This window comes from Oncorhynchus gorbuscha, linkage group LG26, assembly GCF_021184085.1.
Source record: "Oncorhynchus gorbuscha isolate QuinsamMale2020 ecotype Even-year linkage group LG26, OgorEven_v1.0, whole genome shotgun sequence".
In the NCBI taxonomy this organism is placed as follows: Eukaryota; Metazoa; Chordata; class Actinopteri; order Salmoniformes; family Salmonidae; genus Oncorhynchus; species Oncorhynchus gorbuscha.
This window is the reverse complement of record NC_060198.1, coordinates 12,856,298-12,884,279: the sequence shown is the minus strand read 5'-3', so window position 1 is coordinate 12,884,279 and position 27,982 is coordinate 12,856,298. Positions and strand designations below refer to the sequence as shown.

Here is a 27,982-nt window from a genome sequence, read left to right as displayed (position 1 = left end):
TATTATACTGCCAATATGTTAATCGTTGGCTACCCAATGAAATTACTCTTATTTTATTTGACCTCATTGCTACAAAGTTTACATTAGCTACGCTAGAAGCAACGTTGTATACACCTTTTGAGATTACACGAGTCTGCTGTAGTGTACTTTTATTGCTAAATATTTTTCCAGTTGAAGAATTAGGTGGAGCGCGTTTTTCGTAGAGTAATCTACAGATCTATGTGCGGATGTGGAAAAACTCAGTTTTCTAGTTTGATAGACCAGTCATACTGCGATCGATAAGTAGATGTGTTTACTTACGCCAGTTATGTGGGTTAGCTACATATAGGCCGGTATTTATTTGAGATTTTGTAACATTCCTCACTCGACGTATTTCCGTGTTCTTAAGTCCTGCATTTATAAAAGGAGTCGATATTGTCAATGTGAGTAGGCAAAGTACGTGGACTTTTATAAGGCCCTATAAATCTCGTCTGTCATTCTCGAACGTCAAAGCTTTCCTATAGTCACTCAACAATGAATATCTCAAAAAGTGGGTACCGTGTCTTCTCTGCCAACTCGACCACCGCATGCACCGAGCTTGCGAAGAAGATCACGGAGTAAGTATATGCTGCGCATTCAAATGAATCTCTTGCAACTCTCTCAAATTAAACATTTTCCCCCTCAACTGGATTTGAAAGTAGTCAAAAGACAAATTGGTGGTGATCTAGCGCAGTGGTTCCCAAACTTTTTCGGGTAACGTAAACTCACTCACTTTTGTACATTGCCTCGGTCTGTACAATTGACCTTATTTTAGCGCCCCCAAAACGTAATACTTCCAGATCAACTGTAATGTCAATACCATTGTAAAGTACCATTTCTCCCCTTTCCAACAGAATCAATTACATGACCCCCACGCTGCCCGTTTCTGCATGATTCAAGAAGGCAATGAGCCCTGTCAGGTCTTTAAAAATGGCGGGTGGGGAAGCGATACTAATGCGTGATAGTGAGGAGATATGTGTGGGAAAATTGCTTTTTTTCACTCGATCTGTCCAACTTATCGCCTCTAAAATATAAATGAAACACTATAAAGAGTTTATATAATGTGTCATTGCTTTATGGGTGCTGTACATTACGGCATGACACGTCACGATGTAACGGAGGGTCCGTTTGTTTAAACTTTTCTCCAACACTATAGAGCCATTACCATGTCAACCAACGCTTGAATAGAAACTTTGTTCACACCCCATATTTTGAAGTCAACACAGTCGCTAACAGTCCCAAGGATGAGAGAGAATGACCTCGCACATAACTTTGCTAAGAGACTTCAAGCAAACTGGTCTAACAAACGGCCCATTCCAGGCAAACAGTATTTCAAACATAGGGGCAGTTACAGTTGCTGCCCCATCCCCAGACACTGACCTGTTTTTCCCGATTCCCATGTTTAATATACAAGTGCATCGGTCTGCTGACCCCGAACCGATCTAAATGTAACATGCATTGGTCAGAATATTAATGAAATTACATTCTTTATGGCCTCCCGAGTGGCGCAGGGGTCTAAGTCACTGCATCGCAGTACTAGCTGTGTCACTTGAGATCCTGATTCGAGTCCAGGCTCTGTCACAGCAGGTCGCGACCGGGACACCCATTGGGCGGTGCACAATTGCCCCAGCGTTGTCTGGTTTAGGGGAGGGTTTGGCCGGTAGGGATGTCCCATCGCGCTCTAGCGACTCCTGTGACCGGTCGGGCACGCATGCACGCTGACAAGATCGCCAGGTGTACGGTGTTTCCTCCGTCACATTGGTGTGGCTGGCTTCCTGGTTAAGCGGACATTGTGTCAAGAAGCAGTGCAGCATGGTTGTGTTTTGGAGGACGCACGGCTCTCAACCTTCGCCTCTCCCGAGTCCATACCGGGAGTTGCAGCGACAAGACTAACTACCAATTGGATACCATAAAAAAATAAAGGTGAATGTAAGAAGTGCTCATCACTTCAAATAGGCTACGTCATTTTTATTAACAGGAGTTTCGCCATTCTGTGGCTTTAGGCTCTTGCGAAGGTGCTTGGAAAGCAGGCTAGCAGGGGAGCCACTGGGGATGCTAAACACCCTTTTGGCCACTCTTGTCAGGCTGGGCAGAGATGCATAGTTTTATTTTTCTATAGGTTGGCCTTAAGATTTTTCAGCAAAATAACCCAATCAAAACGGAAAGTTCCTTGAAGTGGGAATATGCCAGGCCTATTGGGCCAAAATCAATTCTGGCCTATTGTATAGATAATAGAACAACAGTGAACAAAACATAAGAGATCTGATTGTTAGTTTAGAAATACTTTGTAACAATGACACTTAGTTATCTATCCACCTCATTACTTTCTTGTAGCATGTGCACGTAGTAAGTACCCATCATGCTTTCGGAATACTTATCTTTAACCGATTCTGGACACTACATCCCCACTCTCCCTCTCTTAATCTTGGTCCTCGTCTTTGTAAGTCATCTTGATTTTGGCCCTGTGTTTTATGTTTCTTTCTGAAAATATTTAGCCAATTCATGACCATAGCTAAAGCAAGGGGCTGTAGCAGCACGTAAGTAGGCTACAAATGCATGCTGGGCCGGGCATGCCCTGAGCTTGTGAAGTGAGCACTATTGGAGCAGGCGAGAAGGCCAGCTTTTTGGGAATCTCGCTCCAGCCCCGCTTACTTGCATACTCTGCAACTGATGAGTCCTCTCCTTCAGTGTCGAACTGCATGTAACTGTGTTGACAGTCATTGAGCTACAAGTCATTTTGCATGCTGAGAAATCTCAGGCAATATAATTATTTTTAACCAGTGTTTATTTATCCTAGTCAAACTCGTACTGTGCCCAGTTTCACACGCTGACCAACGCAAGGTAGGCGGGCTGTTCCGGATCTTGCTCAACTGCATGGCACTTTCAGCATTCAAATTCAAAATAGCTTGTGTGATATTATTCACAATCACTGCCTACGGCCAAACCCGGACGACGCTGGGCCAATTGTGCGCCGCCCTATGTGACTCCCATAGTGACGCCTGTAGCACTGAGATGCAGTGCCTTAGGCCGCCGTGCCACTCGGGAGCCCCATCTATGCGCTGTTAAATGTTTTTACCAGAATGAAAGTAAGGTACTGGAGACAGATTTAAAAAAAAAAATATTTAACTAGGCAAGTCCGTTAACACATTTTTATTTACAATGACTGCCTATCCCTGCCAAACCCTCCCCTGACCCAGATGAAGCTGAGCCAATTGTTAGCTGTTACTGGGACAGATCATGGCCAGTTGTGATACACCCCGGGATCAGGATCCCAAATGGACTCATCTGGCTATAACTGCTGAACAGACCTTACAATATATTTTATTTTGAGTGTTTAGGTTCACGATCAGGTTTTGGTAATTTTGCATTAAACAATCATTTTTAGATATACAGGGTAAAGTAGATAATTTCATAATGAGGAGAGCAATCACATGGAGGCCCACTGCATAGCCAAAGCGAGAAGAGATCTCTCTGTTAGATCTGTTAGAAACCATTGTTACTGTTTTGTACATTCAGTATATATTCATTGACTCACAATTTGTAAACAAATATTGAGACATACCTAGCTCGGTCACTTAACCTGCAAAAATGACAAGTTTATTAGTGGGTGAGGGTAATTTCAGAACCCTAATCTGATAGGTAATGTACATGCTTAGTCTTCCTTATGGGTAAGCTCCGGTGCCTACATAGTACAGTCGAGGCCAAAAGTTTTGAATGACGCATGCATTTTCAGTCTGCTGCCTCAGTTTGTATGATGGCAATTTGCATATACTCCAGAATGTTATGAACAGTGATCAGATGAATTAGCAATTAATTGCAAAGTCCCTCTTTGCAATGCAAATGAACTGAATCCCCAAAAAACATTTCCACTGCATTTCAGCCCTGCCACAAAAGGACCAGCTGACATCATGTCAGTGATTATCTCGTTAACTTCACTAGGGTAGGGGGCAGCATTTGCAATTTTGGATGAAAAGTGTGCCCAAATTAAACTGCCTGTTACTCAGACTGAGAAGAGAGGATATGCAAAAAAGTAATAGATTTGGATAGAAAACACTCTTAAGTTTCCGAAACTGTTAAAATAATGTCTGTGAGTGTAACAGAACTGATATGGCAGGTGAAAACCAGAGGAAAATCCAACCAGTAAGTACTATTATTTTGAAAGGCTATTTTTCCATTGTAAGCCTATCCACCATACAAAGACTTAGGACCCAGTTCACGAGCTCCGTGGCTTCCTCTACATGTGGCCAGTCTTTAGGCATTGTTTCAGGCTTTTACTCTGAAAAATTAGGGCGATACAGCACTTTCAATCAGGGGCCAGTGGAAATTTCCATCAGCCATGCGCCTGATCGGGAATGCGCCTTTCTTGTTTCTCCTTTCCGATTGACGAAGCTTTTGTCCGGTTTAAATGTTATTGATTATTTATGACAAAAATATCCGGAGGATTGATTTTTAAACATCGTTTGGCATGTTTCTATTAACTTTTATTGTACTTTAAAAAAAATACACTTTTTGTCTGGACTTAGTGCCCTGCCCGCGCCTTAAGCATTCGGATTACTGGACAAGACGTGCTAACAAAAAGGAGGTATTTGGTCATAAAGAGGAACTTTATCGAACAAAACTAACATTTATTGTCTAACATGGAGACCTGGGAGTGCCACCAGATGAAGATCATCAAAGGTGATTAATTTTAATGCTATTTATGGCTGAATGGGCTTCTGAAGCTTGGTGCAGACCTAACATAATTGCCAAGTGTGCTTTCTCCGTAAAGCGTTTTAAAAATCTAACACTGCGGTTTCATTAAGGAGAAGTTTATCTTTAATCGTATGTTTAAAACTTCTATCGTTTATCAATGTTTGAGTATTTCTGTAATTTGATGTGGCTCTCTGCACTTTCACCGGATGTTTGAGACGATGCATTTCTGACCATAACTTGCCAATGTCAACTGATATTTATCGAACAAAACATACATGTATTGTGTAACATGAAGTGATTAATTTTCTCTATTTCTGCTTTTTGTGACTCCTTTCTTTGGCTGGAAAAATGGCTGTATGGTTTTCTGTGACTAGGTGCTGACCTAACGTAATCACATGGTGTGCTTTCGCAGTAAAGCCTTTTTGAAATCGACATTGTGGTTTGATTTACAAGAAGTTTATCTTAAATGGTGGATAATACTTGTATGTTTGAGGAATTTTAATTATGGGATATCTGTTTTGAATTTGGCGCCCTGCAATTTCACTGGCTGTTGTCGAGGTGGGACACTAGCGTTTGTTGCGTTCGTATTGTGTTTATTCGATCACAGCCATCACAGCCATAAAGGGAACATTGCTCACCAGCAGGCCTGGAATTTTGTGATTTTACAGGCAAGGCCATTTGGCCTTCAAGAGGTGCCCAATCTGCGAAAGCAGCAAGGACATCTGCTCGGGCACTAAGGCCACGAATCAAAATTATAACATTTTAATAGCCAATTTGAAAACCGAAACACTGCTATTCTGTTCAGAAAAACGTGTCTGTAAATGTACATAAATAATTTGCCTGCATGTGAAAGTGTAGGTGATAGCCTATGCGTATTGGCTACAGTCTTCATGTCCAGACCGATGCAGACAGGAGGGAGTACCAGAAAATGTAGCCACACTTTAATGACTTAATTACGTATATGTCACCAACCACCTCCTTTTCAGTCAAATGGTCCCTGAATATTTTGGTCCACCAACTGGAGTGCTCTTCTTTGTCTACTCCGAATCAGCATTGTTCACACCCTCTTAAGCCTTAGCCCCACCAATCTCTTTAAGGATTTACATGTGAGGCCATGAGCCAAACAGAATGAGTAAGGTAGTGTAGTTCACATGTTCATGAAATACAATAATGGCCATAGTCACGCCCAAACACACCTGACAAACTTGATGGGTCATGTATTCATCTCGCAGTGGAGTCTTGTTTAGACGATCTGCAGCTATTCCACCGGGCATTCCACTTATTAAAAAGTCAACTTCTTCCGTGACAACAACACTGTTGATTGCTGTTTCTTCTCCACCACTGTCATCAGAAGACTCTACAATGTCTGGTTCAGTGAAAATGTTTTTGCCCAAGTCAGGAATTTCCTCATCTGATTACTCACAACTTCTTCCCTACTGAGCTTTGTTGATAGCGCCTGCTAAATTCAGGGCAGAAATGCTGTTGAGAGCAGTAGCAACACTTTTGCAGTTCTCCATGGCTACTATATCTTTCAAAAAGCTGAGGTAGCAAGGATTATCTACACATACTGAGTAGCTCATGTTATAGACAGAAGCATGCTACATGGTAGACCAATCCAAACTCCGCTCTCAGCATGTCCAGCCCATTCATTATCTCAGTCAATCATTGCTAGCGGGAAGGTTCCTGTCTTTTCCCATGGCTAAACCAATTGGGCTCATTATTTAACAATTGTATTTATAGATGGCATACACATTTCTTATTGAGGCACATGGAAGTTCATATTCCAGAAAACATTTCTGCCCAAAAATGTTGATTCAAAAAAATGTATATATGCCTTTCCTGTGAAGTAGTGACGTGCGACATACACGGGTCATAGATGCATACGCTAAACTACAGTCATTCTTGACAAATATTATGTAGGATAATTAATATTAACGTCTAAAGGCTTGATTCTGTCATACTTGAGGCACTGTTCGGAAAGGCCAGTGCCTGTTGCCCATTGCAACATCACCCACCTTGAAATCTGAGCGGAGGCAGGGAACGTTTTACAATTATATTTATTTTGAAATTATAAAAAGTGTCATCCCCAATTTTGCGCTATCCAATTTGCGATCTTGTCTCATTGCTTTTTAAAAACATACTCTGGTTGTATTAATTTGATATTCTTTGTCCAACTGTCCCAGTCTATTTGGAATATTTATTTCTCGCACCGAATGACAAGCCATCCAATGGAATAGGTTGACTTTTGTAATGTGGGAATAGTAGATTGACACAGGTTCGTGCTTTTGGTGTTTTACTCAACTAGTTAGCTGACGGTTCTTCTAACATGTGGAATGGTTCTAACATCTTCAATACGCACCTCGGAATTTGATAAGGAAGACGTGCACTGTATTACAATTCCAGTGGGTCAGAAGTTTACATACACTAAGTTGACAGGGCCTTGAAAAACGGCTTGGAATTTCCAGAAAATTATGTCATGACTTTAGAAGCTTCTGATAGGTACACCTCCACTTGACTCAAATGATGTCAATTAGCCTATCTTCAAACTCAGTTCCTCTGCTTGGCATCATGGTAAAATAAAAAATCAGCAAAGACCTCAGGAATAAAAAATTGGAGACCTCCAAGTCTCGTTCATCCTTGAGCAACTTCCAAATGCCTGAAGGTACCACGTTCATCTGTACAAACAATAGTACAACAATTCTATACACCATGGGACCACGCAGCCGTCATAACGCTCAGGAAGGAGACACGTTCTGTCTCCTAGAGATGAATGTACTTTGGTGCGAAAAGTGCAAATCAATCCCAGAACAGCAGCAAAGGACCTTGTGAAGATGCTGGAGGAAACAGGTACAAAAGTATCTATATCCATAGTAAAACGGGTCTTATATCGACATAACATTTTGGAGAAATGTCCTCTGGTCGGATTAAACAAAAATGGAACTGTTTGACCATAATGACCATCGTTACATTGGGAGGAAATCGGGGAGGCTTGCAAGCCGAAGAACACCATCCCAACCGTGAAGCACAGGGGTGGCAGCATCATGCTGTGGGGTGCTTTGCTGCAGGAGGAACTGGTGCACTTCACAAAATAGATGGCATCATGAGGGAGGAAAATTATGTGGATATATTGAAACAACATCTCAAGACATCAGTCAGGAAGTTAAAGCTTGGTCTCAAATGGGTCTTCCAAATGGACAATAACCCCAAGCATACTTCCAAAGTTGTGGCAAAAGGGCAACAGTCAGGGTATTGGAGTGGCCATCACAAAGCCCCGACCTCAATCCGATAGAAAATTTGTGGGCAGAACTGAGAATGTGTGTGCGAGCAAGGAGGCCTACACACCTGACTCAGTTACACCAGCTCTGTCAGGAGGAATGGGCCAAAATTCACCCAACTTATTGTGGAAGGCTACCCAAAATGTTTGGCCCAAGTTAAACAATTTAAAGGCAATGCTACCAAATACTAATTGAGTGTGTAAATTTCTACTGGGAATGTGATGAAATAAATAAAAGCTTAAATCATTCTCTACTATTATTCTGACATTTGACATTCTTAAAATAGAGGTGATCCTAACTGACCTATAACGATTAAATGTCAGGAATTGTGAAAAACTGAGTTCAAATGTATTTGGCTAAGGTGTATATAAACTTCCGACTTCAACTGTATGTATTATGCACGTATGAATTGGAAATGTGTTTTTTGCATATTCAAACTCAACGAGAGACACTCTGAGAGGGGTCACACCTAGGGTCTGCCTTTATCAACGGTACCTTGCTCATGGGCACTTGGGCAGATTTTTTTCATGTTATCGGCTTGGGAATTCAACCTAGCGACATTTGTTACTGGCCCAACACTAACCGCCAGGCTACTTAACTAGTCCACTCTCGTTCCTCAAAATGCTCTTACTTTACAAAAGCATTGAGTGAGAACAGAGGGAGTGGTTTATGACATGGCTACTCCCCATCCGCTGAAGTGAAAGCACCGATGTTGGGCGATTAGGCCTGGCTTGCAGTCGGCGTTCCAATTCATCCCAAAGCTGTTCGATTGGGTTGAGGTAAAGGGTTCTGTGAAGGCCAGTCAAGTTCTTCCACACCGATCTCAACAAACCATTATGAACCTCGATTTGTGCATGGGGGCATTGTCATGGTGAAACAGGAAAGGGCATTTCCCAAACTGTTGCCACAAAGTTGGAAGCACAGAATCGTCTAGAATGTCATTGTACGCTGTAGCGTTAAGATTTTTCTTCATTGGAACGAAGGGGCCTAGCCCAACCATGACAAACAGCACCAGACTATTATTCCGCCACCAAACATTAAAGTTGGCACTATGCAGTCGGGCAGGTAGTGTTCTCCTGGCATCGGCCAAACACAGATTCGAGTTGGACTGCCCGATGGTGAAACGTGAATCATCACTCAAAAGACCACAATTCCACTGCGCCAGAGTCCAATGGAGGTGAGCTTCACACAACCCCAATTGACGCATTGCGCATGGTGATGGTTGGGTTAAATGCGGAAGACATTTCAGTTGAAGACATTCAGTTGTACAACTGACTAGGTATCCCGCTTTCCCTTGTGTGCGGCTGCTCTGCCATGGAAACCCATTTCATGAAGCTCGCGTCGAATAGTTCTTGTGCTGACGTTGCGTCCAGAGGCAGTTTAGAATTCGGTAGCGAGTGTTGCAACCAAGGAGAGATGATTTTTACTCGCTACACGATTCAGCACTCGGCGGTCCTGTTCCGTGAGCTTGTGTGGCCTACCACTTCGCGGCTGAACAGATGCTGTTCCCTAGATGTTTCCACTTCACAATAACAGCACTTACAGTTGACAGGGGCAGCTCTAGCAGGGCAGAAATTTGACAAACTGACTTCTTGGAAAGGTGGCATCCCATGACAGTGCCTCGTTGAAAGTCACTGAGCTCTTCAGTAAGGCCATTCTACTGCCAATGTTTGTCTATGGAGATTGCATGGATGTGTGCTTGATTTTATTCACTGGTCAGCCACGGGTATTTCGGAAATAGCCAAATCCACTCATTTGAAGGGGTGTACACACTTTTGTGTGTGTGTGTATATATATATATATATACTGTATATTAGCATAACCAGGCTACACAGAACCAAACTGACCCATTGTAAAATGAGAGGCTATTCTTCCCATATTAAAACGTATCCAAGTGCAACATGCCTAGCTCTGCCCACTGGGGCTTGGCTTACGGAGCGCTCTTTGGAAATAAGCACTTGTATAGTTCCAACGTCTCGAGTTCTCTCACCACTATGGTGCAACATTATCTTCCTATTGCGGATTACCGGGACCCCATTTTAAATGTTGTGGGCCTACCAAAACTACTCACCATTTATTTACACATTTTTCAGTCATGTTACTTCATTGACTAGCTAGCTAACAATGTAACTTCATCAGTATATCCAAACATTTTCAGGCAAAGAAATAAGTGATAGCTTCTTCAGGATATCAATGATCATAGCAAAGAATGAATGACATCTCTCTTGCATCTGACATTTTTAGAGATGGTGGACTATTTTTCAATGTAAATGCATCTCAATAGAAACATTGTGTGTTTACACAATGTAGAAACCTAAAATTCTACAAATTTACTAAGTCATTTTAATGACAGGTATTCATAAACATTTAATTTATAATAAACAAATGTCTTCACACCACCACTATTAGAGTTCAAAAGTCCTAACCGACTTGCCAAAATTATAGCTTAACAAGAAATTTGGAGTGGTTGAAAAACCAGTTTTAATACTCCAACCTAAGAGTTGAAGTCAGAAGTTTACATACATACACTATCTTAAATAGGACAAACATAAGCACCCACAATAATAATGATTGATGAGTTGGGCCAGTTACTCAAAAGGCGGGCATTCCTCCTGTGTGTGGACGATTTTAGTTGTGTGTTTTTGTTTATTTACTGTCTAACACCTTCCTTCTCTCCTTGCAGACGGCTTGGCGTAGACTTGGGAAAGTCTGTTGTTTACCAAGAGTCCAACAGAGGTGAGATGCCAGGTTAACCCTTTCAGCTTCATATAGTATACACTGAGTGTACAGAACATGATGGACCCCTTCCTAATATGTGAACGACCAGCTCGATTCATTCTTATGTGGCAAAATTGTGAGTCTCTAAAAGTAGAGATTCAGAGCTAAGAAAATGTGATATCATACACTACAGTTGAGGAACAATTAGGAAAGTACTTCTGCTTTGAAAGTTGATAAACTTGTAACCCCATTTTTGATAAAATGGCCCTTGAATGTTTTGTTATACCTATTGGAGAAATATTTTGTCTTCACCCATTCAGTATTGTTCACACCCTCTTAAGCCCCACCCGTCTCTTTAAGGATTCACATGTGAGGCCGTGCTAAACCGAGTGAGTACAGTAGTGAACTAAACAACCAAAGATTTCAAGACTAAAGGTTTATACTATGTCTATTGACATGTCTGTATACAGTTGTCGCAGTGACATGAACAAAAACAACAGGCTAAATGACATCAGCATCCTGGTGGTCCAAAATAGCATAACTGGTGTTTTTTAACACCAATAAACCAATCTGTTTAAAAATGTATTTATTATATGTCAATCGAGCAAACCAGGCAAATAAAAGCAAGTTTCTAAACAATGTTTTGGTCAGTTTCTAGCTTGTTAGCTGGCTTGACAGTTAAGATAATTATTATATAGCTGACAACGTTTTTATTGACCTAATTTGTATGAATTATTTAAGGTAAATAAACTCACAACAAGATCATTATTTACAAGTTAATGGCAAGCTAACTACAGAAAATAGCTTGTGATTGTGACAATTTTATTTATTGAACTTGGGACACTGTCTAGTTGGCCTAACGTTCTATCTAATTTGACTTCGGTGCTGGTCATGTTCTTCACATTACCGTCTCTGGTAAACACGCACAATATTAAATTAAATCTGTTTATTTGTCACAAGCATATGATACAGAAGGTGTAAATGGTACAGTGAACGTTTACTTGCATGGTGGAGTGTTTTTTTGTTAGCTAGCTCAACAATGAACCATAATCCCAACTCATAACGTTACTGTCCTTTATGAATTTTCAGATAGGTAAAGCTAACCAACTAGGTTCAATGTTTCTTAGCTAGGTAACATTAGGCTATAGGTGACAATTCAAATGGCTCTGAGGTATGAATAATATTACTACACATATCATACATGTAATGTTATCTAGCGAGACAGCTAGCCAGCTAAATTATCTTCTGCCAAAATTAGAAACTTATAATATCGGAAATTGTAGCTAGCTAGACTCTTACATGTATTCATAGATTAACGCTTCTCCCTCACCGATGCCATGGTTGCCCTTAGTTTGAAGATGTAATCCGGAGACAAGTGTTTTATACAACAGCCTTCTCTGTGTTCTCTTTTTGACTCCCTCCGCGTATTTGCAATCAAACGGCAGAATTTTCTCCTTAGCTGTCATACTCTGCTTCCACCGGGCATTCCACCCATTTCAAAACTGTCCTCATGAAAGTGGAGAGCATTAGCAACACTTTTGCAGTTCTTTGTGATATCTTTCAAAAAGCGTTCGAAAGGATTACCTACACATACTGAGCAGCTCACGCTAAAGAAAGAAGCTACATGGCAGACCAATCCAATTGGCTTGACCAGCCCATCCATTATCTCAGCCAATCATAGCCAATTTGTAAGTCGCTCTGGATAAGAGCGTCTGCTAAATGACTTAAATGTAAATGTAATTGGAAAGGTTCCTGTTTTTTTCCATGGCTAAACCAACTAGGCTCGTAATTGAATTATTTTATTCGTATTTACAAATGGTATACAATTTTGTTAAAGCACTTGAGTACACATTCCAAAAGCATTTTGAGTAAAAACATGTTTGCGTTCAAATACCTTATGTTAAGTAGTGACACGTGACAGGAGTTTTCCTGAAACTAGTCACATTGAGTTCACCCCCCACACTCTTGCCCACAGAAGAGCCTCAATTCGTCGGGCATGGACTCTATAAGGGGTCGAAAGCATTCCACAATGGTTGCTGGCCCATGTTGATTCCAATGCTTCCCAGAGATGTCAAGTTGGCTGGATGTCCTTTGGGTGGGGGTCCATTCTTGACACGCACGGGGAAACTGTTGAGTGTGAAAAACCCAGCAATGTTGCAGTTCTTGACGCAAACCGGTGCACCTGTTACCATACCCTGTTCAAAGGCACCCTCTGAATGGCGCACATACATGATTCATGCCTCAATTGTCTTTGCAATTAATTATCAGGTAGAACAGAACCAGCAGGCTCTGGACCTCGTAGTGTAAGAGCTAAACATCCCTGGTATACAGTGCATTCGGAAAGTATTCAGACTCCTTGACTTTTTCCACATTTTGTTACGTTACAGCCCTATTTTAAAACTGATTCAATTGTTTTCTTTCAATCTACACACGATACCACATAATGACAAAGCAAAAACAGTCTTTGACATTTTTGCAAATTTATTAAAAATAAACTGATATCACATTTACATAAGTATTCAGACCCTTTACTCAGTACTTTGTTGAAACACCTTTGGCAGCGATTACAGCCTCAAGTCTTCTTGGGTATGATGCTACAAGCTTGGCACAGCTGTATTTGGGGAGTTTCTTCCATTTTTCTCTGCAGATCCTCTCAAGCTCTGTCAGGTTGGATGGGGAGCGTCACTGGACAGCTATTTTCAGGTCTCTCCAGAGATATTCGATCTCGTTTAAGTCCGGGCTCTGGCTGGTCCACTCAAGGACATTTAGAGACTTGTCCCAAAGCCACTCCTACATTGTTTTGGCTGTGTGCATAGGATCAATGTCCTTAGGTCCTGAGTGCTCTGGAGCAGGTTTTTAACAAGGATCTTTCTCTACTTTTCATCTTTCCCTCAATCTGGACTAGTCTCCTAGTCCCTGCCGCTGAAAAACATCCCCACAGTATGATGCTGCCACCACCATGCTTCACGAAGGGATGGTGCCAGGTTTCCTCCAGATGAGACACTTTGCATTCTGGCCAAAGATCAATCTTGGTTTCATCACATCAAATAATCTTATTTCACGTAGTCTGAGAGTCTTTAGGTGCCTTTTGACAAATTCCAAGCAGGCTGTCAACGTGCCTTTTACTGAGGAGTGGCTTCCGCCTGCCACTCTACCATGAAGGCTTGTTTGGAGGAGATGAGAGAACCTTCCAGAAGGACAATCTCCACAGAGGAACTCTGGAGCTCTGTCAGAGTGACCATCAGGTTCCTGGTCACCTCCCTGACCAAGGCCCTTCTCCCATGATTGCTCAGTTTGGCCAGGCGTCCAGCTCTAGGAAGAGTCTTGGTGGTTCCAAACTTCTTCCATTTAAGAATGATGGAGGCCACTGCGTTCTTGGAGACTTTAAATGCTGCAGACATTTTTTGGTATCCTTCCCCTGATCTGTGCCTCGACACAAGCCCGTCTCTAAGCTCTACGGACAATTCCTTCGACCACATGGCTTGGTTTTTGCTCTGACATGCACTGTCAACTGTGTGACATTATATATAGACGGGTGTGTGTGTTTCCAAATCATACACAATCATTTGAATTTAACACGGGTGGACTTCAATCATGTTGTAGAAACCTCTCAAGGATGATCAATGGAAACAGGATGCACCTGAGTTCAATTTCGAGTCTCATAGCAAAAGGTCTTGATACTTATGTAAATAAGGTATTTCAGTTTTCATTTGTATGTAATTGTGCAATTAAAAAAAACTTTTCGCTTTATCATTATGGGGTATTGTGTGTAGATTGAAGAAACATTTTTATTGAATACATTTTCGGTCAAGGCTGTAACGTGAAAAAGTCAGGGTGTCTGAATAGCTTCCGAATGCACCGTAGATGATGGTCGGCATACTGTATCTGGGGTTACTTGCTCCTGGAACTGATCTGCTGCTTTTTTTATTTACAGAAACCAGGGTGGATGTGAAAGAGTCTGTTCGTGGTCAAGACATCTTTATCATTCAGACCATTCCAAGGTGAGAGGATCCGGGTGTCATGTCTTCTACACAGTCTTAAAGTGTTTACATTCTATTTGGTTGGATTTGCAGTAACGCCACAGAACCAAATTGATCAATAGAAACTCGAGAGGAACGTAAATGTATTCCCTTTTGAAATTAGGCAGACATTGTTGATTCATCGCTGATCAGTCAGAATATGACCCCCCCCATGGGTGTCTGTGTAACAGTACAACTTTAGACCGTCCCCTCGCCCATACCCGGGCGCGAACCAGGGACCCTCTGCACACATCAACAACAGTCACAAGCATCGCTACCCATCGCTCCACAAAAGCCGCGGCCCTTGCAGAGCAAGGGGAACCACTACTTCAAGGTCTCGGAGCAAGTGACGTCACCGATTGAAACGCTATTTAGCGCGCACCGCTAACTAAGCTAGCCGTTTCACATCCGTTACATCTGTCTTCCACAAACATATTTTCTTCCAGTGGTTATGTCATTCATTAGTTGGCAGGAGCTGCCTGGGAAATTGAGATGGCAACATTAACAGCCAGCTAGGCGGCACTGGAACAAGTAACTTTCCTGAACTTTTAAAATTTATTTTTTAGTCTAAAACCAGATGTTTTAGGATTATTTATAGTGAAACAAATAAATTCTGGTCTTCATTTTGACAGTTCGTTGCAAAAGTTATATATTAAGGTATTTTAGTAGTAAATCTAGCTCTTTTTGTCCTTAAGAAGGTGCCTCTTCATCTGAAGGGAGAGGTTTGGTATGAAATACACTCCCTTCTAGATGTGCTAGGTGGTACCACCTCGAGGCTCACTATTAAAGCAGGTGACCACACGCCTTATTTGGTAATGGTCTGGTAAGTGGAGTGTGCCAGTATATTTTGCATAAGGCTTCCTTGACTAGACTACTGACGTTACACAAAATTCAAAAGGCAGTAAGGCACATTTCCGCATATGATACATTTTTTGCTTACCGTTTCATACACTTATGTGCTTTTACGAAGAATAAAAACATGTAGGCTTTGAGGATTTTACGTTTATATTCGTAGCTATATCCATCATAATGAGAAATGGGTGACAATGGTGGCGCTGTCAACTCGTATTTGCTCCCAACTGCTATGACTAATTGGTGGCTCATAGTTCAATGACTGTGATTTATAATCCCACATGGAGAAGATACTTTTTATTTCACAATATTTATCCCTGGTAGTAGTTGTAGGGTTTTATACAGTACCCACAGGACTGGTCCTGGCCCTTCTGCACCCCTAGGCGAGACAACAAAAATTGGCGCCCCTTCAACAATAGTCCCAGTAAGCAAGATTATGTTGGAAAGATATCTTAAGTCAATTTTTCCAGATGTTGAAGACATTGAAGATTCATTTTCGGTTCTGAATGAAAGTTGACAAGATGTAATTCATAGACGTATGTTTGTTGCAAATAAAGGCTGGTCCAGACCGGACAAAAAAAGAAGTCCAAAAGGCGTCCGTATCGGTCCGCTCTTAACGCGGTATCGTCTACAGCAGGGATGGTCAACTCCAATCCTTGGGGGTGGGAGAGATGTCAAACTTGTTCCACATCTGTGGTCAACACAGCCGCTGACACTTAATTCCGTTCTAAACTGCAGATGCTCATTTGTTGATTATTGGTGTCAGATTTGTTATCTGGGGCAAAAGTGTGACACTATTTTTGGCCCTAGAGGACTGGAGATGCCCATCCCTGGCCTACAGTGTTGTCTAAAATAGAATGTTAGGAATGCTATCTATGTGGTAGGCCTACTCTATGAAAAACAAAGATGACCAGATCAAAAATAGATGTCCAAAAGACTGTGTCGGTCCGTCCTTACAGGGGTGTAGTCAACCATGTCTGACCACAATGGAAATGTATGAATGCCCATCGTTTGCAAAACAGGCCGTTGCATTGGCTTCATTAGTCCTGATTCCTGTTACTAATCAATTTGGCTTTTTAAGCTGACTATCAGCAATCCAATTGTATCAGTAGGTGTAATCCTGAGCCTAGTTGCGATGTGTTTACACAGTGGGAAATGCAGAATTTTATTTTTCGCTAATATCAGCTTATAAAAAAACATGTAGGCGTACACATGAAATGTAGCACACGGGATCAAAGTCCTGGACAGCAATTGTGAGTAGCCTGATCGTCCATTCCATATTGTCTATTTTACTTTGACCCATCCTGTTTTTAGGATGTTTGTCAAGATGCCAGCGTATTCTTGATTTGATTGGATGCCATTTAAGTAAGGCAATTGGATTGGAGAAACCTGCATAATGTAAAAATGGTTCGTCTCATTACGTTGTTATACATTTTATCTCCAGCCTTTAGGCTACAGGAAAGACCACATACTCTTTCTACCATATGCTACATGATTTATGAAAAAAAAATGATGGTATGTCTCCAACTGCACTCTGGAGAGGCATGCTTGGAATGGACAAGTTAAATATTTTGCAGCCCTGCCTTTGACAAAGTTTACAATGCTTTGCACCCAAGTATCTCAACTTGCACATTCATTTTCTGCACATCTATCACTCCGGTGTTTAGTTGCTATATCGTAATTACCTTGCCACTATGGCCTATTTTATTGCATTACCTAATTTTCACACACTGTATAGACTTTTCTACTGTATTATCGACTGTATGTTTGTTTATTCCAAGTAACTCTGTATGTGTCGATGTGCTTTGCTTTATCTTGGCCAGGTCGCAGTTGTAAAGGAGAACTTGTTCTCAACTAGCCTACCTGGTTAAATAAAGGTGAAATAAATCATTAAAAGCCCATATGCCACAGGTTGAGAGAAATTTTCCATTGTTTTTTGGGCAGAATTAATTGTGAGGTTGGAGGTAAGTCTTGGTCAGTTTAGCTCAGAAAATGGCGCCCTAGTCGATCTGCCATCATAGGTGGACGCCTAATCCTACCTAATGAGCGAGCCGGCCCTGGTACCCAAGACCAATCTGAGTTAATTTGATCGTTGGAAAAAGAACTACTGCGTAAATAATACAATGTAGGTTGGATTGAATTGAGCCCCTAATCTTAATTTTCAAGGTGACGATTACATTTTTTCCCCCCTCAGCACAATACCACAATGTGAGTCCACATTTAAAATGTTTTTTGCACCTCAAATTTGGGATTTGATCTTAAACCGCAAGTGGCAATAGATGCCAGGAACTTGGTGACTAACTACTGTGCGCTAACTGTCCAGAGATGTATTTGCTCACAATGCACATAATGTTATTGTCAGATTATGCTTTAGTGAGAAAGTGTTGGGTTCAGGTACAACTATGTTTACCAATTCCTTCCACCCACAACTTCTAGCCTGAATGCATTTTTTAGAAGATACAACGGGTGATATTGGGGTTGAGTTGCCCTTTTAATGATTGTGGTTGGCTCTGCTGTTTCAGGAGGCTGCCGAGGTCAAATTTTCTCTGGCACTACCTTACTGCACTCTTTGTATTAGTTAATAAGACGTTATCTTTGATTACTAATTATAGTGTTAATAAAAGTGCATCAAGTCCCCAACAAAGTTCGCCTCTGCTTCTCTCATGAACTGGCTGAATCCCATACAACAATGGAGTCATTCTTCGATACGATCTTGAAGCTTAATTATTTGGAAATGCCCCATAGCTATCAAGGTTATTCTTCAGGGTTTCGGGAACGACTATTAGTGTGGCGCTCAACGTCTTGTCTTACAATGTGGCGATTAGTGCCAGGACAATGGGCACGTAGTCAAGTAAGGTTAACATTGTAGGATACTGACTAGCGTCATAGACTCGCTCACTTAAATGTGTAGTGAATGTGTCTGAACAAAGACGAGTGTTGACTCCGAGAGCGAACGCTCTGAGTGTGTTAATGTTGGTTTTGAATTTTATACCCCGTCAGTTACTACGACGTGCAAATTAAAACCATGACAACACAACAGCCAGTTTTATTCAACAGTTTACTGAAATATCTACAACGACTACTCTTATCTCACTCTTGCTTATCTTACTACGTTATCTTATCTCTGTCCATCTTGCTCCGTTGTCTCTTGAATGGTTCTTTTGTCCTACCCAGAGATGTGAACACTGCCATCATGGAGCTGCTGGTCATGGCCTATGCTCTCAAGACTAACTGTGCCAAGAACATCATTGGGGTCATCCCCTACTTCCCTTACAGCAAGCAGTGCAAGATGAGGAAGAGAGGCTCCATTGTCTGCAAGCTGCTGGCCTCCATGCTCGCTAAAGCCGGTATGTTACTATATGGCTACTGTATGCATCATGTGGCTTTCTCGTTGTTGTGATACCAATAATTTTTTTTTTTTTTTTTGCATAGTAGCTTACAGTGTTGTAGGAAGATGGTTACAACACTGCTAAGATAAGGTGGACATGTAGTTAATGAAACTTTTTTTTTACCACATACAGGGAGGTAACGCAGTCTGGTATCAAATTTTATTGGTCGCATACACGTGTTTAATAGATGTTATTGCGGGTGCAGCAAAATGCTTGTGTTTCTAGTGCCAACAGTGCAGTAATATCTAACAATTTCACAACAAAACACACAATACACACCTAAGTAAAGGAATGGAATTAAGAATCTATAAATATATGGACGAGCAATGTCTAAGCGACAGACTAAGATAGAATACAGTGTATACACATGAGATGAGTAATGCAAAAATATGTAAACATTATTAAAGTGACTAGTGTTCCATTATTAAAGTGGCCAGTGCAGATTTCAGGTTTATATAGGGCAGCAGCCTTTAAAATGCTAGTAACGGCTATTTAGCAGTCTGATGGCCTTGAAATGGAAGCTGTTTTTCAGTCTCTCGTTCCCAGCTTTGATGCACCTGTACTGACCTCGCCTTCTGGACGATAGCGGGGTGAAAAGGCTGTGGCTCAGGTGGTTGTTGTCCTGATGATCTATTAGACGTAACAGGAAATGTAAATCCTGGACACTCAAATTGTATGATATGTTACATGAGACACAATGGTCTAAGGCCAAAATTGAAGTCGGCAACCCAAAGGTTGTGAGTTCAAATGTCATCACGGACAACTTGAGCGTTTCAGCTACTTTTCAACGACTTGCTACTTAGCATGTTAGCTAACCCTTCCCCTAACCGTAATCCTTTTAGCTAACCTTAACCGTATCATACGTTTTGCAAATTTGTCATTTATTTTTATTCAACCTTTTATTTAACTAGGCAAGTCAGTTAAGAACAAATTCTTATTTACTATGACGGCCTACCAAAAGGCCGCCTACGGGGGGCTGGGATTAAAATAAATAAAAATAGGACAAAACGCATATCACGACGAGAGAACACGACATAAAGAGAGACCTAAGACGACGACAAAACATGGCAGCAACACAACAACATGGTACAAACATTGGGCACAGAAAACAGCACAAAGGGCCAGAAGGTAGCGACCACAATACACGTGAAGCAGCCACAACTGTCATTAAGAGTGTCCACGATTCCATCTTTGAATGAAGAGATGGAGATAAAACGGTCCAGTTTGAGTTTTTTTTTGCACCTCGCTCCAGTCGCTCGCTGCATCTAACTGAAAAGAGGAGTGACCAGCAGAACAGGTGTTGTATGTGGAGGTTGAGGGCTGCGCGAGGCATCTCAGATAAGGGGGGAGTGAGGCCTGAGAGGGTTTTATAAATAAGCATCAACCAGTGCATCTTGCAACGGGTCTACAGAGATGACCCGTTTAGAGTGCAGTGATGTGTCCTATAAGGAGCATTGGTGGCAAATCTGATGGCAGAATGATAAAGAACATCTAGCCGCCCGAGAGCACCCTTACCTGCCGATCTATAAATGATGTCTCCTTAGTCTAACATGGGTAGGATGGTCATCTGAATCAGGGTTAGTTAAGCAGTTGGGGTGGAGGTGGTGCAATTACGATAGAGGAAACCAAGTCTAGATTTAACTTTAACCTGCAGCTTTGATATGTGCTGAGAGGACAGTGCACCATCTAGCCATACTCCTAAGTACTTGTATGGGGTGACTACCTAAGCTCTAAACCCTAAGAGGTAGTAATCACACCGGTGGGGAGAGGGGCGCTCTTCTTACCAAACCACATGACCTTTGTTTTGGAGGCGTTCAGAACAAGGTTAAGGGCAGAGAAAGCTTGTTGGACACCAAGAAGGCTTTGTAGAGCGTTTAACACAAAATCCGGGGAGGGGCCAGCTGAGTATAAGACTGTATTTGTATATAAATGGATGAGAGCGCTTCCTACTGCTTGAGCTATGTGGACATAATACAAATTGTAATTCATCACATATCATACGAAATGGGTGATGGACATCCACAAATTAATAAATACCAAATGAAACATAACATATTATATTAAATGGAGTGTTTTTCGATTTACGTACAGAATAATAAGAAATGATCTGAGACCGGGCTGGGTAACGTTACACCATAGCAAGTCCATGAACTCTGTCACCACATGCAGCTAGCAGAAAAGCCAACGGTCATATTATGGTATTTTAGTAGGGAAACAGTTATTGCGTCACTCTGTAAAAGCTAACACTGTCTGGACCGGGCACATTGCATGCGCTAGCATTACAATTATATATATATATTTTTACACATGCATGTTATTCAATAATTTTATCCACATTGCTTGCGTGCGTCAACGAGCATCTGTGTTGCCGAACGCTAAAATAGAACTTGGTTTGGTTTTCACGAGGATACAAACCCACGTGGGTGGTTGATAGACGAACGAGGAGAGAATAATCAAAGGTAACGAACTAAAAACTGTTTTACTTTTTATCTGTGTATTAATCGTCAAGAGTAGAGAAATACTATTTTGTATAACACCGGGTCAAACTTCTACAAAGAACCAGCTAAAAAGAGGACCATATGCATGTCAGCTTAAATCCAATGTTAATCTCCAAGGCAAACTAGCTAGCTAGCTAGCTAAATGTTCAATCATGGTTTTTTTCAGACCTGCCCTGAAATTAATATAATTGATTTACACTTGGTTTTCACACATGTCTGGTTGGGGATGGACAAAATTATAATTCACACAAGCACATATGTGAGACGGTCTAGCTCGGGTGTTGCTTGACCCAGTGGTGGAAAAAGTACCAAATTGCCATACTTGAGTCATTTTCTATTAAGGTATCTTTACTTTTACTCAAGTAAAACTGCAAGTCATCCAGTAAAATACTACTTGAGTAAAAGTCAAACTATCTGGTTTTAAATACAGTGGGGCAAAAACGTATTTAGTCAGCCACCAATTGTGCAAGTTCTCCCACTTAAAAAGATGAGAGGCCTGCAATTTATCATAGGTACACTTCAACTATGACATAAAAAATGAAAAGAAAAGAAATCCAGAAAATCACATTGTAGGATTTTTTAATGAATTTATTTACAAATTATGTTGGAAAATAAGTATTTGGTCACCTACAAACAAGCAAGATTTCTGGCTCTCACAGGCCTGTAACTTCTTCTTTAAGAGGCTCCTCTGTCCTCCACTCGTTACCTGTATTAATGGCACCTGTTTGAACTTGTTATCAGTATAAAAGACACCTGTCCACAACCTCAAACAGTCACACTCCAAACTCCACTATGGCCAAGACCAAAGAGCTGTCAAAGGACACCAGAAACAAAATTGTAGACCTGCACCAGGCTGGGAAGACTGAATCTGCAATAGGTAAGCAGCTTGGTTTGAAGAAATCAACTGCGGGAGCAATTATTTGGAAATGGAAGACATACAAGACCACTGATAATCTCCCTCGATCTGGGGCTCCACTTAAGATCTCACCCCATGGGGTCAAAATGATCACAAGAACGGTGAGCCAAAATCCCAGAACCACATGGGGGGACCTAGTGAATGACCTGCAGAGAGCTGGGACCAATGTAACAAAGCCTACTGAAGATTGGGAGAATGTCATATGGTCAGATGAAACCAAAATATAACTTTTTGGTAGAAACACAATTCGTCGTGTTTGGAGGACAAAGAATGCTGAGTTGCATCCAAAAAACACCATACCTACTGTGAAGCATGGGAGTGGAAACATCATGCTTTGGGGCTGTTTTTCTGCAAAGGGACCAGGACGACTGATCCATGTAAAGGAAAGAATGAATGGGGCCATGCATCGAGAGATTTTGAGTGATAACCTCCTTCCATCAGCAAGGGCATTGAAGATGAAATGTGGCTGGGTCTTTCAGCATGACAATGATCCCAAACACATCGCCCAGGCAACGAAGGAGTGGCTTCGTAAGAAGCATTTCAAGGTCCTGGAGTGCCCTAGCCAGTCTCCAGATCTCAACCCCATAGAAAATCTTTGGAGAGAGTTGAAAGTCTGTGTTGCCCAGCAACGGCCCCAAAACATCACTGCTCTAGAGGAGATCTGCATGGAGGCATGGGCCAAAATACCAGCAACAGTGTGTGAAAACCTTGTGAAGACTTACAGAAAACTTTTGACCTCTGTCATTGCCAACAAAGGGTATATAACTAAGTATTAAGAAACTTTTGTTATTGACCAAATACTTATTTTCCACCATAATTTGCAAATAAATAAATTAAAAATCCTACAATGTGATTTTCTGGATTTTGTTTCCTCATTTTGTCTGTCATAGTTGAAGTGTACCTATGATGAAAATTACAGGCCTCATCTTTTTAATTGGGAGAACTTGCACAATTGGTGGCTGACTAAATACTTTTTTGCCCCACTGTAAGTAATACTTTAAAGTATTTTTCTTAAGTATTTTACACCACTGGCTTGACCCACTGGTGTTATCACAGGGCTGACTCACATCATCACAATGGACCTTCACCAGAAGGAGATCCAGGGCTTCTTCAGTTTCCCTGTTGATAACCTGCGTGCCTCGCCCTTCCTGCTACAATACATCCAGGAGGAAGTAAGACTACATTACCCAGAAACCTCCAGTCACTTGTAGAATTTCAATCATGATATAATGTATTTGTTGACTAATGTTTAGTTTTAATGTGGTGTTGAACTGTGAAATCATGTTGGATAATGTTGATTTGTTTCTAGATTCCAGACTACAGAAATGCCATTATCGTTGCAAAGTCTCCTTCGGCGGCCAAGAGGTAACATAAAGGTTGGGAGTTTTCCAGCAAGATGGATAGTGAATGATGTGAAGTGTGTTTGTGGCTGCAGATTTGTGTTTAATGATGATTTGTTTGCTCTGTATGTATTTAAATCCTTTTTTGTGTGTGCGTTCATCCCAGAGCTCAATCCTATGCTGAGCGGCTGCGGCTGGGCCTGGCGGTGATGCACGGGGAGGCCCAGTGTTCAGAGTCTGACATGGCCGACGGAAGACACTCTCCTCCTCCAATGTCTTCAGGACGCACCACCTCTGGCCACCCTGGTCTGGAGCTGCCATGTAAGATACCCCTGACATGCACAGGCGTGTGCACACACACACACACCACACTAGAAAATATCCCTGCCTTTGACCATAACACACACAAATCACTCGTGTTGCTCTCATGTATATAATCTGCCTAGTCAGCAGACCGTGCTGGTTTATGTAACCACTAGTGTCAGGACAGGATGAGTTCAGCCCTGACTGCTGTCTATCAGAGGAATCCATAGAAAGGTAATGAGTCTGAACCGAAGGGTTAAAGCTCCACTGCTTATGGGGAGTAGACGACACTGGGATGGGCCTCCCATGCAGCATGCAGACACTTGTGAACGCACGTACACCCAGACTCTGATCCTATCCATTGTAGAGACACAGAAACATGGCATTGGGTCAAAGGGAGGCTTTACAGAGATCTAATGGAACAGTATTTACAGAAAAATAACAAACTGTATTTTACATTTATGGACTGTCTGAATAACAACCCATAGCTCAGAGAAAGTTATCTTTACAAATCCATTTGTCACAGAAATGCTGTTTTAAAAAACATAATAAAATGTTTTTTTTAAATCCAGCCCTGAATGCCCAAAGGCACTTGTAGCAAAGAGGACCTCATGCTGACGGTGTGCAACTGGAGTGGTTCAGCCAGTCAGGGCTGTAGTATGTGTTGGTTCAGCAACAAAGCAATCATTCTCGGAAGCCTGACACTACTGGCAATGCCTGTGAAATATTACGGGCCATAAGTCATCCATTCCCCTCGTTCCTCTCTCCTCCACACAGCTTCTGGATTTCTCTTCTCACCTTTTTCTTCTAATTTTCTCTCATTCTTCTCTCTGTTTCTCTCTTCCTTTATACAGGAACAGGGTTGGTCTCCCTTTATCAAAACAACAGCTAAATTCAGATACGGAGCAAAGGGGCACCTTTTAATCTTTGAGAAATTAAGACACCCCCCCCCCCCCATTATTTTTTTATTTTAAACTTTATTTTATTTGCTTTCCTTCGATAAATGGGACCAGAAGGCCTGTCTTCAGTTCTGGAGTTGTTTGTCTGTATGCTGCCTTTGTCTGTCTGTATGTCTATTATATATTCTCTGTATATGACAGTGTTAACATATACCATTTATCTTTTGAAGACACAGGGAGGCACCAGCCTTCGTTCCCAGGCATAGAGCTCCCAAGTACGACCGTAATGCTCCACTCTCTCTTCTGCTAACCCCCTATCCTGCAATACTATTTGTGATCGCTTATACCTGCCTGCATGCAATGTTGATGTCTACCGAGGGAGTTTCCATTTCTAGCAGTACTGACCTTCTAAATTCCACTTTGAAGATCTCAGTTCAGTTAAGTGTTTAGACTGAGGGTGGGGCAGTCAAACATTGAGTTTTTTTGTTTTTAAATGGTGTAGAAATGAAAATCGTCCTACAATTATAGTCTTTTCACTTAGCCTGCTAGCTGTCATCGTAACGAAAGCCAGACAGTCGTGGGAGCAACGGAAATTCCTAAAGCGATGGATAGGGGACAATTTAAACCAATTTTGAAAAAATAAAACATTGAAAAAATTTAAGGGAATATAATACATTTTAAGTGCTGCCCCTCCAACTGTTGGCTGTCACCAAATTTGGTATGCTTATTGAAACAAGATATCTGTAAAACAGCAGATTTCTTCACCTCAAATTGGTGTCAAGGTCTTTCAGATAATCCCAAGCTTACATTGTACGGTATTCCTCACTTGATACATTTTTGACATTACATTGCCGTTTGTCTAATACACAATTAACTGTGAACTTCCAAAATTCTAATAATCATCACATTCAACCCTACCGATAGCAATAAGAATCTGCTGGATGCATTCATGCAAGTATCATGGAAAAATACATGGCTCTTCCCATGTATACTTTGGAGTTGCACTACAATTAATACCAGTTTGAAACCATATGGCTTGTCAACATTCCCTTCAACATGCCTCAAATGTAGCATTTATCTGACTTTTGACCCCTTCAAAGCAACCAACAAAATGGCTGCTAATGCAAATGCCTTACCAGATGGCACCTACTGTATTCCACTGAAAGGTTGGTGATTGGCATACATTTTATGGGGCCAATCATTGCCCCATAAATGTTATGTCATTTTGGGCAATTTCTCTATAGCTCCAATGGAGATGAGGGAAACATTGCAAGCACCTCAAGAGGTTGAGTGAGGCATGATGGCAAGCTTGGTTGTGTTCCCCTGCATCCTTTTTCTTGATCAATTCCTAGTTTAGAATATTTAGAGCTAACTTGCTGATTCAGCAACGGTATGATTCTTGTTTATTTAAAAACTCAACCCCTAAAGCCTTAAATCTATTTGAACAAAATCATTTTGTTGCTAATGTCAACACCTTGGAGTTCCAAGTAGAGCCTCATGATTCAAACCTGAGTTTTTAAATATGCAAACATCTGGTTGGATGCCTCTGGGCTGACGATGAGGAAACAGGTTTGAAGTAGGTTGTGATTTGGCATGGCATGGGGTTGCTGTGTGGATTCCTAAATCCCAAACCGGATGTTTTATTTGTGGGAAGGAAGACAGCTCTATATTCATAAGCCATGTGTTGCTATCATCGCAATATGCCTGAAGCTGCCCTATATTCACCGCAGAATCATTTCACTTAGTTGTCCTTTTGTCAAAATTAGAGTTTCAGGATTATTCTGTAGGCGTTGTAGCAGTATGTGGACATTGAGGTAGAGCTGTCTTGCATGGTCTTTGCAGGTGTTGAACTTGATCCCTTACTCAATCTCCTCCCAATAATTTCAATGTCATTTTTCCTCCTCATTTTCCTCTGAACCACTGTTTTGAAAGTGATGATAAATCTCTCTCTTCTTTCAGTAATGATGGCCAAGGAGAAACCGCCAATCACTGTAGTGGGAGATGTGGGAGGTCGCATCGCTATCATTGTTGTAAGAATTTGATCATCTCTTATTTCTGTTTAAACTTTAACCCCTATGGGACAAAAACGTAACTATTGCTAACAAGCAAGAGTGAGTGTTATATCAACTAGTGAAATTTCACACTCACTGTTCTTAGGAAGTCCTCGTGTAAGGTGTATTTGGACATACTGTATGATAGAGCTGGTGTTTTTTATTTATCTAGACGCTAATAAACTTCCGCCTTTGTCGTTTCGCTCTCTCAGGATGACATCATAGACGACGTGGAGGACTTTGTGGCGGCGGCTGAGATTCTGAAAGAGAGAGGGGCCTATAAGATATACATCATGGCGACACACGGCCTGCTCTCAGCAGAGGCCCCCCGACTCATAGAGGAATCCGCCATCGACGAGGTAAGACTAAGGACACGGCCGTACTCGCACAGGCGTTTTATTAAGCCTGAAATGGCTGTCTTTTCTAACATTGACACAACTGACAATTATTGTAAGTAGTCTGTGCTGCTCCGATACTTGGAAGCTTCTCAAGGTCGGAAGTGTCTCTTTGCTGAATAAATCAAACAAATCTATGCTTCCTTAAAAAGACAAGTACACACACCGATACCCAAATACAGTAATATGCAATGCATACTCAAACTCTGCGAATACACTGCTGTTTTCTAATAATTCAAAGGACATTCTTAAACAGGTCCTGCTGTAACCTGACTCTCCATTTTGTGTCCTTGTACCCCCCCCCCCAGGTGGTGGTGACTAATACAGTCCCTCACGAGGTCCAGAAGCTCCAGTGTCCCAAGATTAAGACAGTGGACGTCAGTATGATCCTGGCCGAGGCCATCCGACGCATCCACAATGGAGAGTCCATGGCTTACCTGTTCCGTAACATCACAGTAGATGACTGAGCTACACGCACAAATACGTTGTGTTCACACCGTGAGACCAAGGATTTTCACCTCGGTTACATAGGCAGTTGTTTCTTTTCATTCTTGTTGACTTGCCATGTAAAAAAAAATATATCTTGCATTCTCAATAAATGTCTACTGTTCAGTCCA

The 27,982-nt window shown here is 41.5% G+C and overlaps 1 protein-coding gene across 3 annotated transcripts; it reads left to right on the top strand.

Annotated features, from left to right (window-relative positions):
- Positions 1–19: 19 nt before the first annotated feature.
- Positions 20–27,982, top strand: LOC124015417 (phosphoribosyl pyrophosphate synthase-associated protein 1-like). Of its 3 annotated transcripts, none has more exons than XM_046330584.1 (11): positions 20–596; positions 10,669–10,721; positions 14,638–14,704; positions 18,749–18,921; positions 23,434–23,549; positions 23,687–23,742; positions 23,884–24,038; positions 25,156–25,194; positions 26,879–26,949; positions 27,183–27,329; positions 27,674–27,982. In XM_046330584.1, the coding sequence occupies exons 1-11, from the start codon at positions 514–516 to the stop codon at positions 27,830–27,832; spliced, it is 1,119 nt and encodes a 372-aa protein (XP_046186540.1). In that variant the 5' UTR covers positions 20–513; the 3' UTR covers positions 27,833–27,982. The 3 variants fall into 3 exon arrangements, with proteins under 3 accessions (XP_046186540.1, XP_046186539.1, XP_046186541.1); XM_046330583.1 differs by having other exon boundaries at positions 25,150–25,194; XM_046330585.1 differs by lacking the exon at positions 25,156–25,194 and having other exon boundaries at positions 21–596.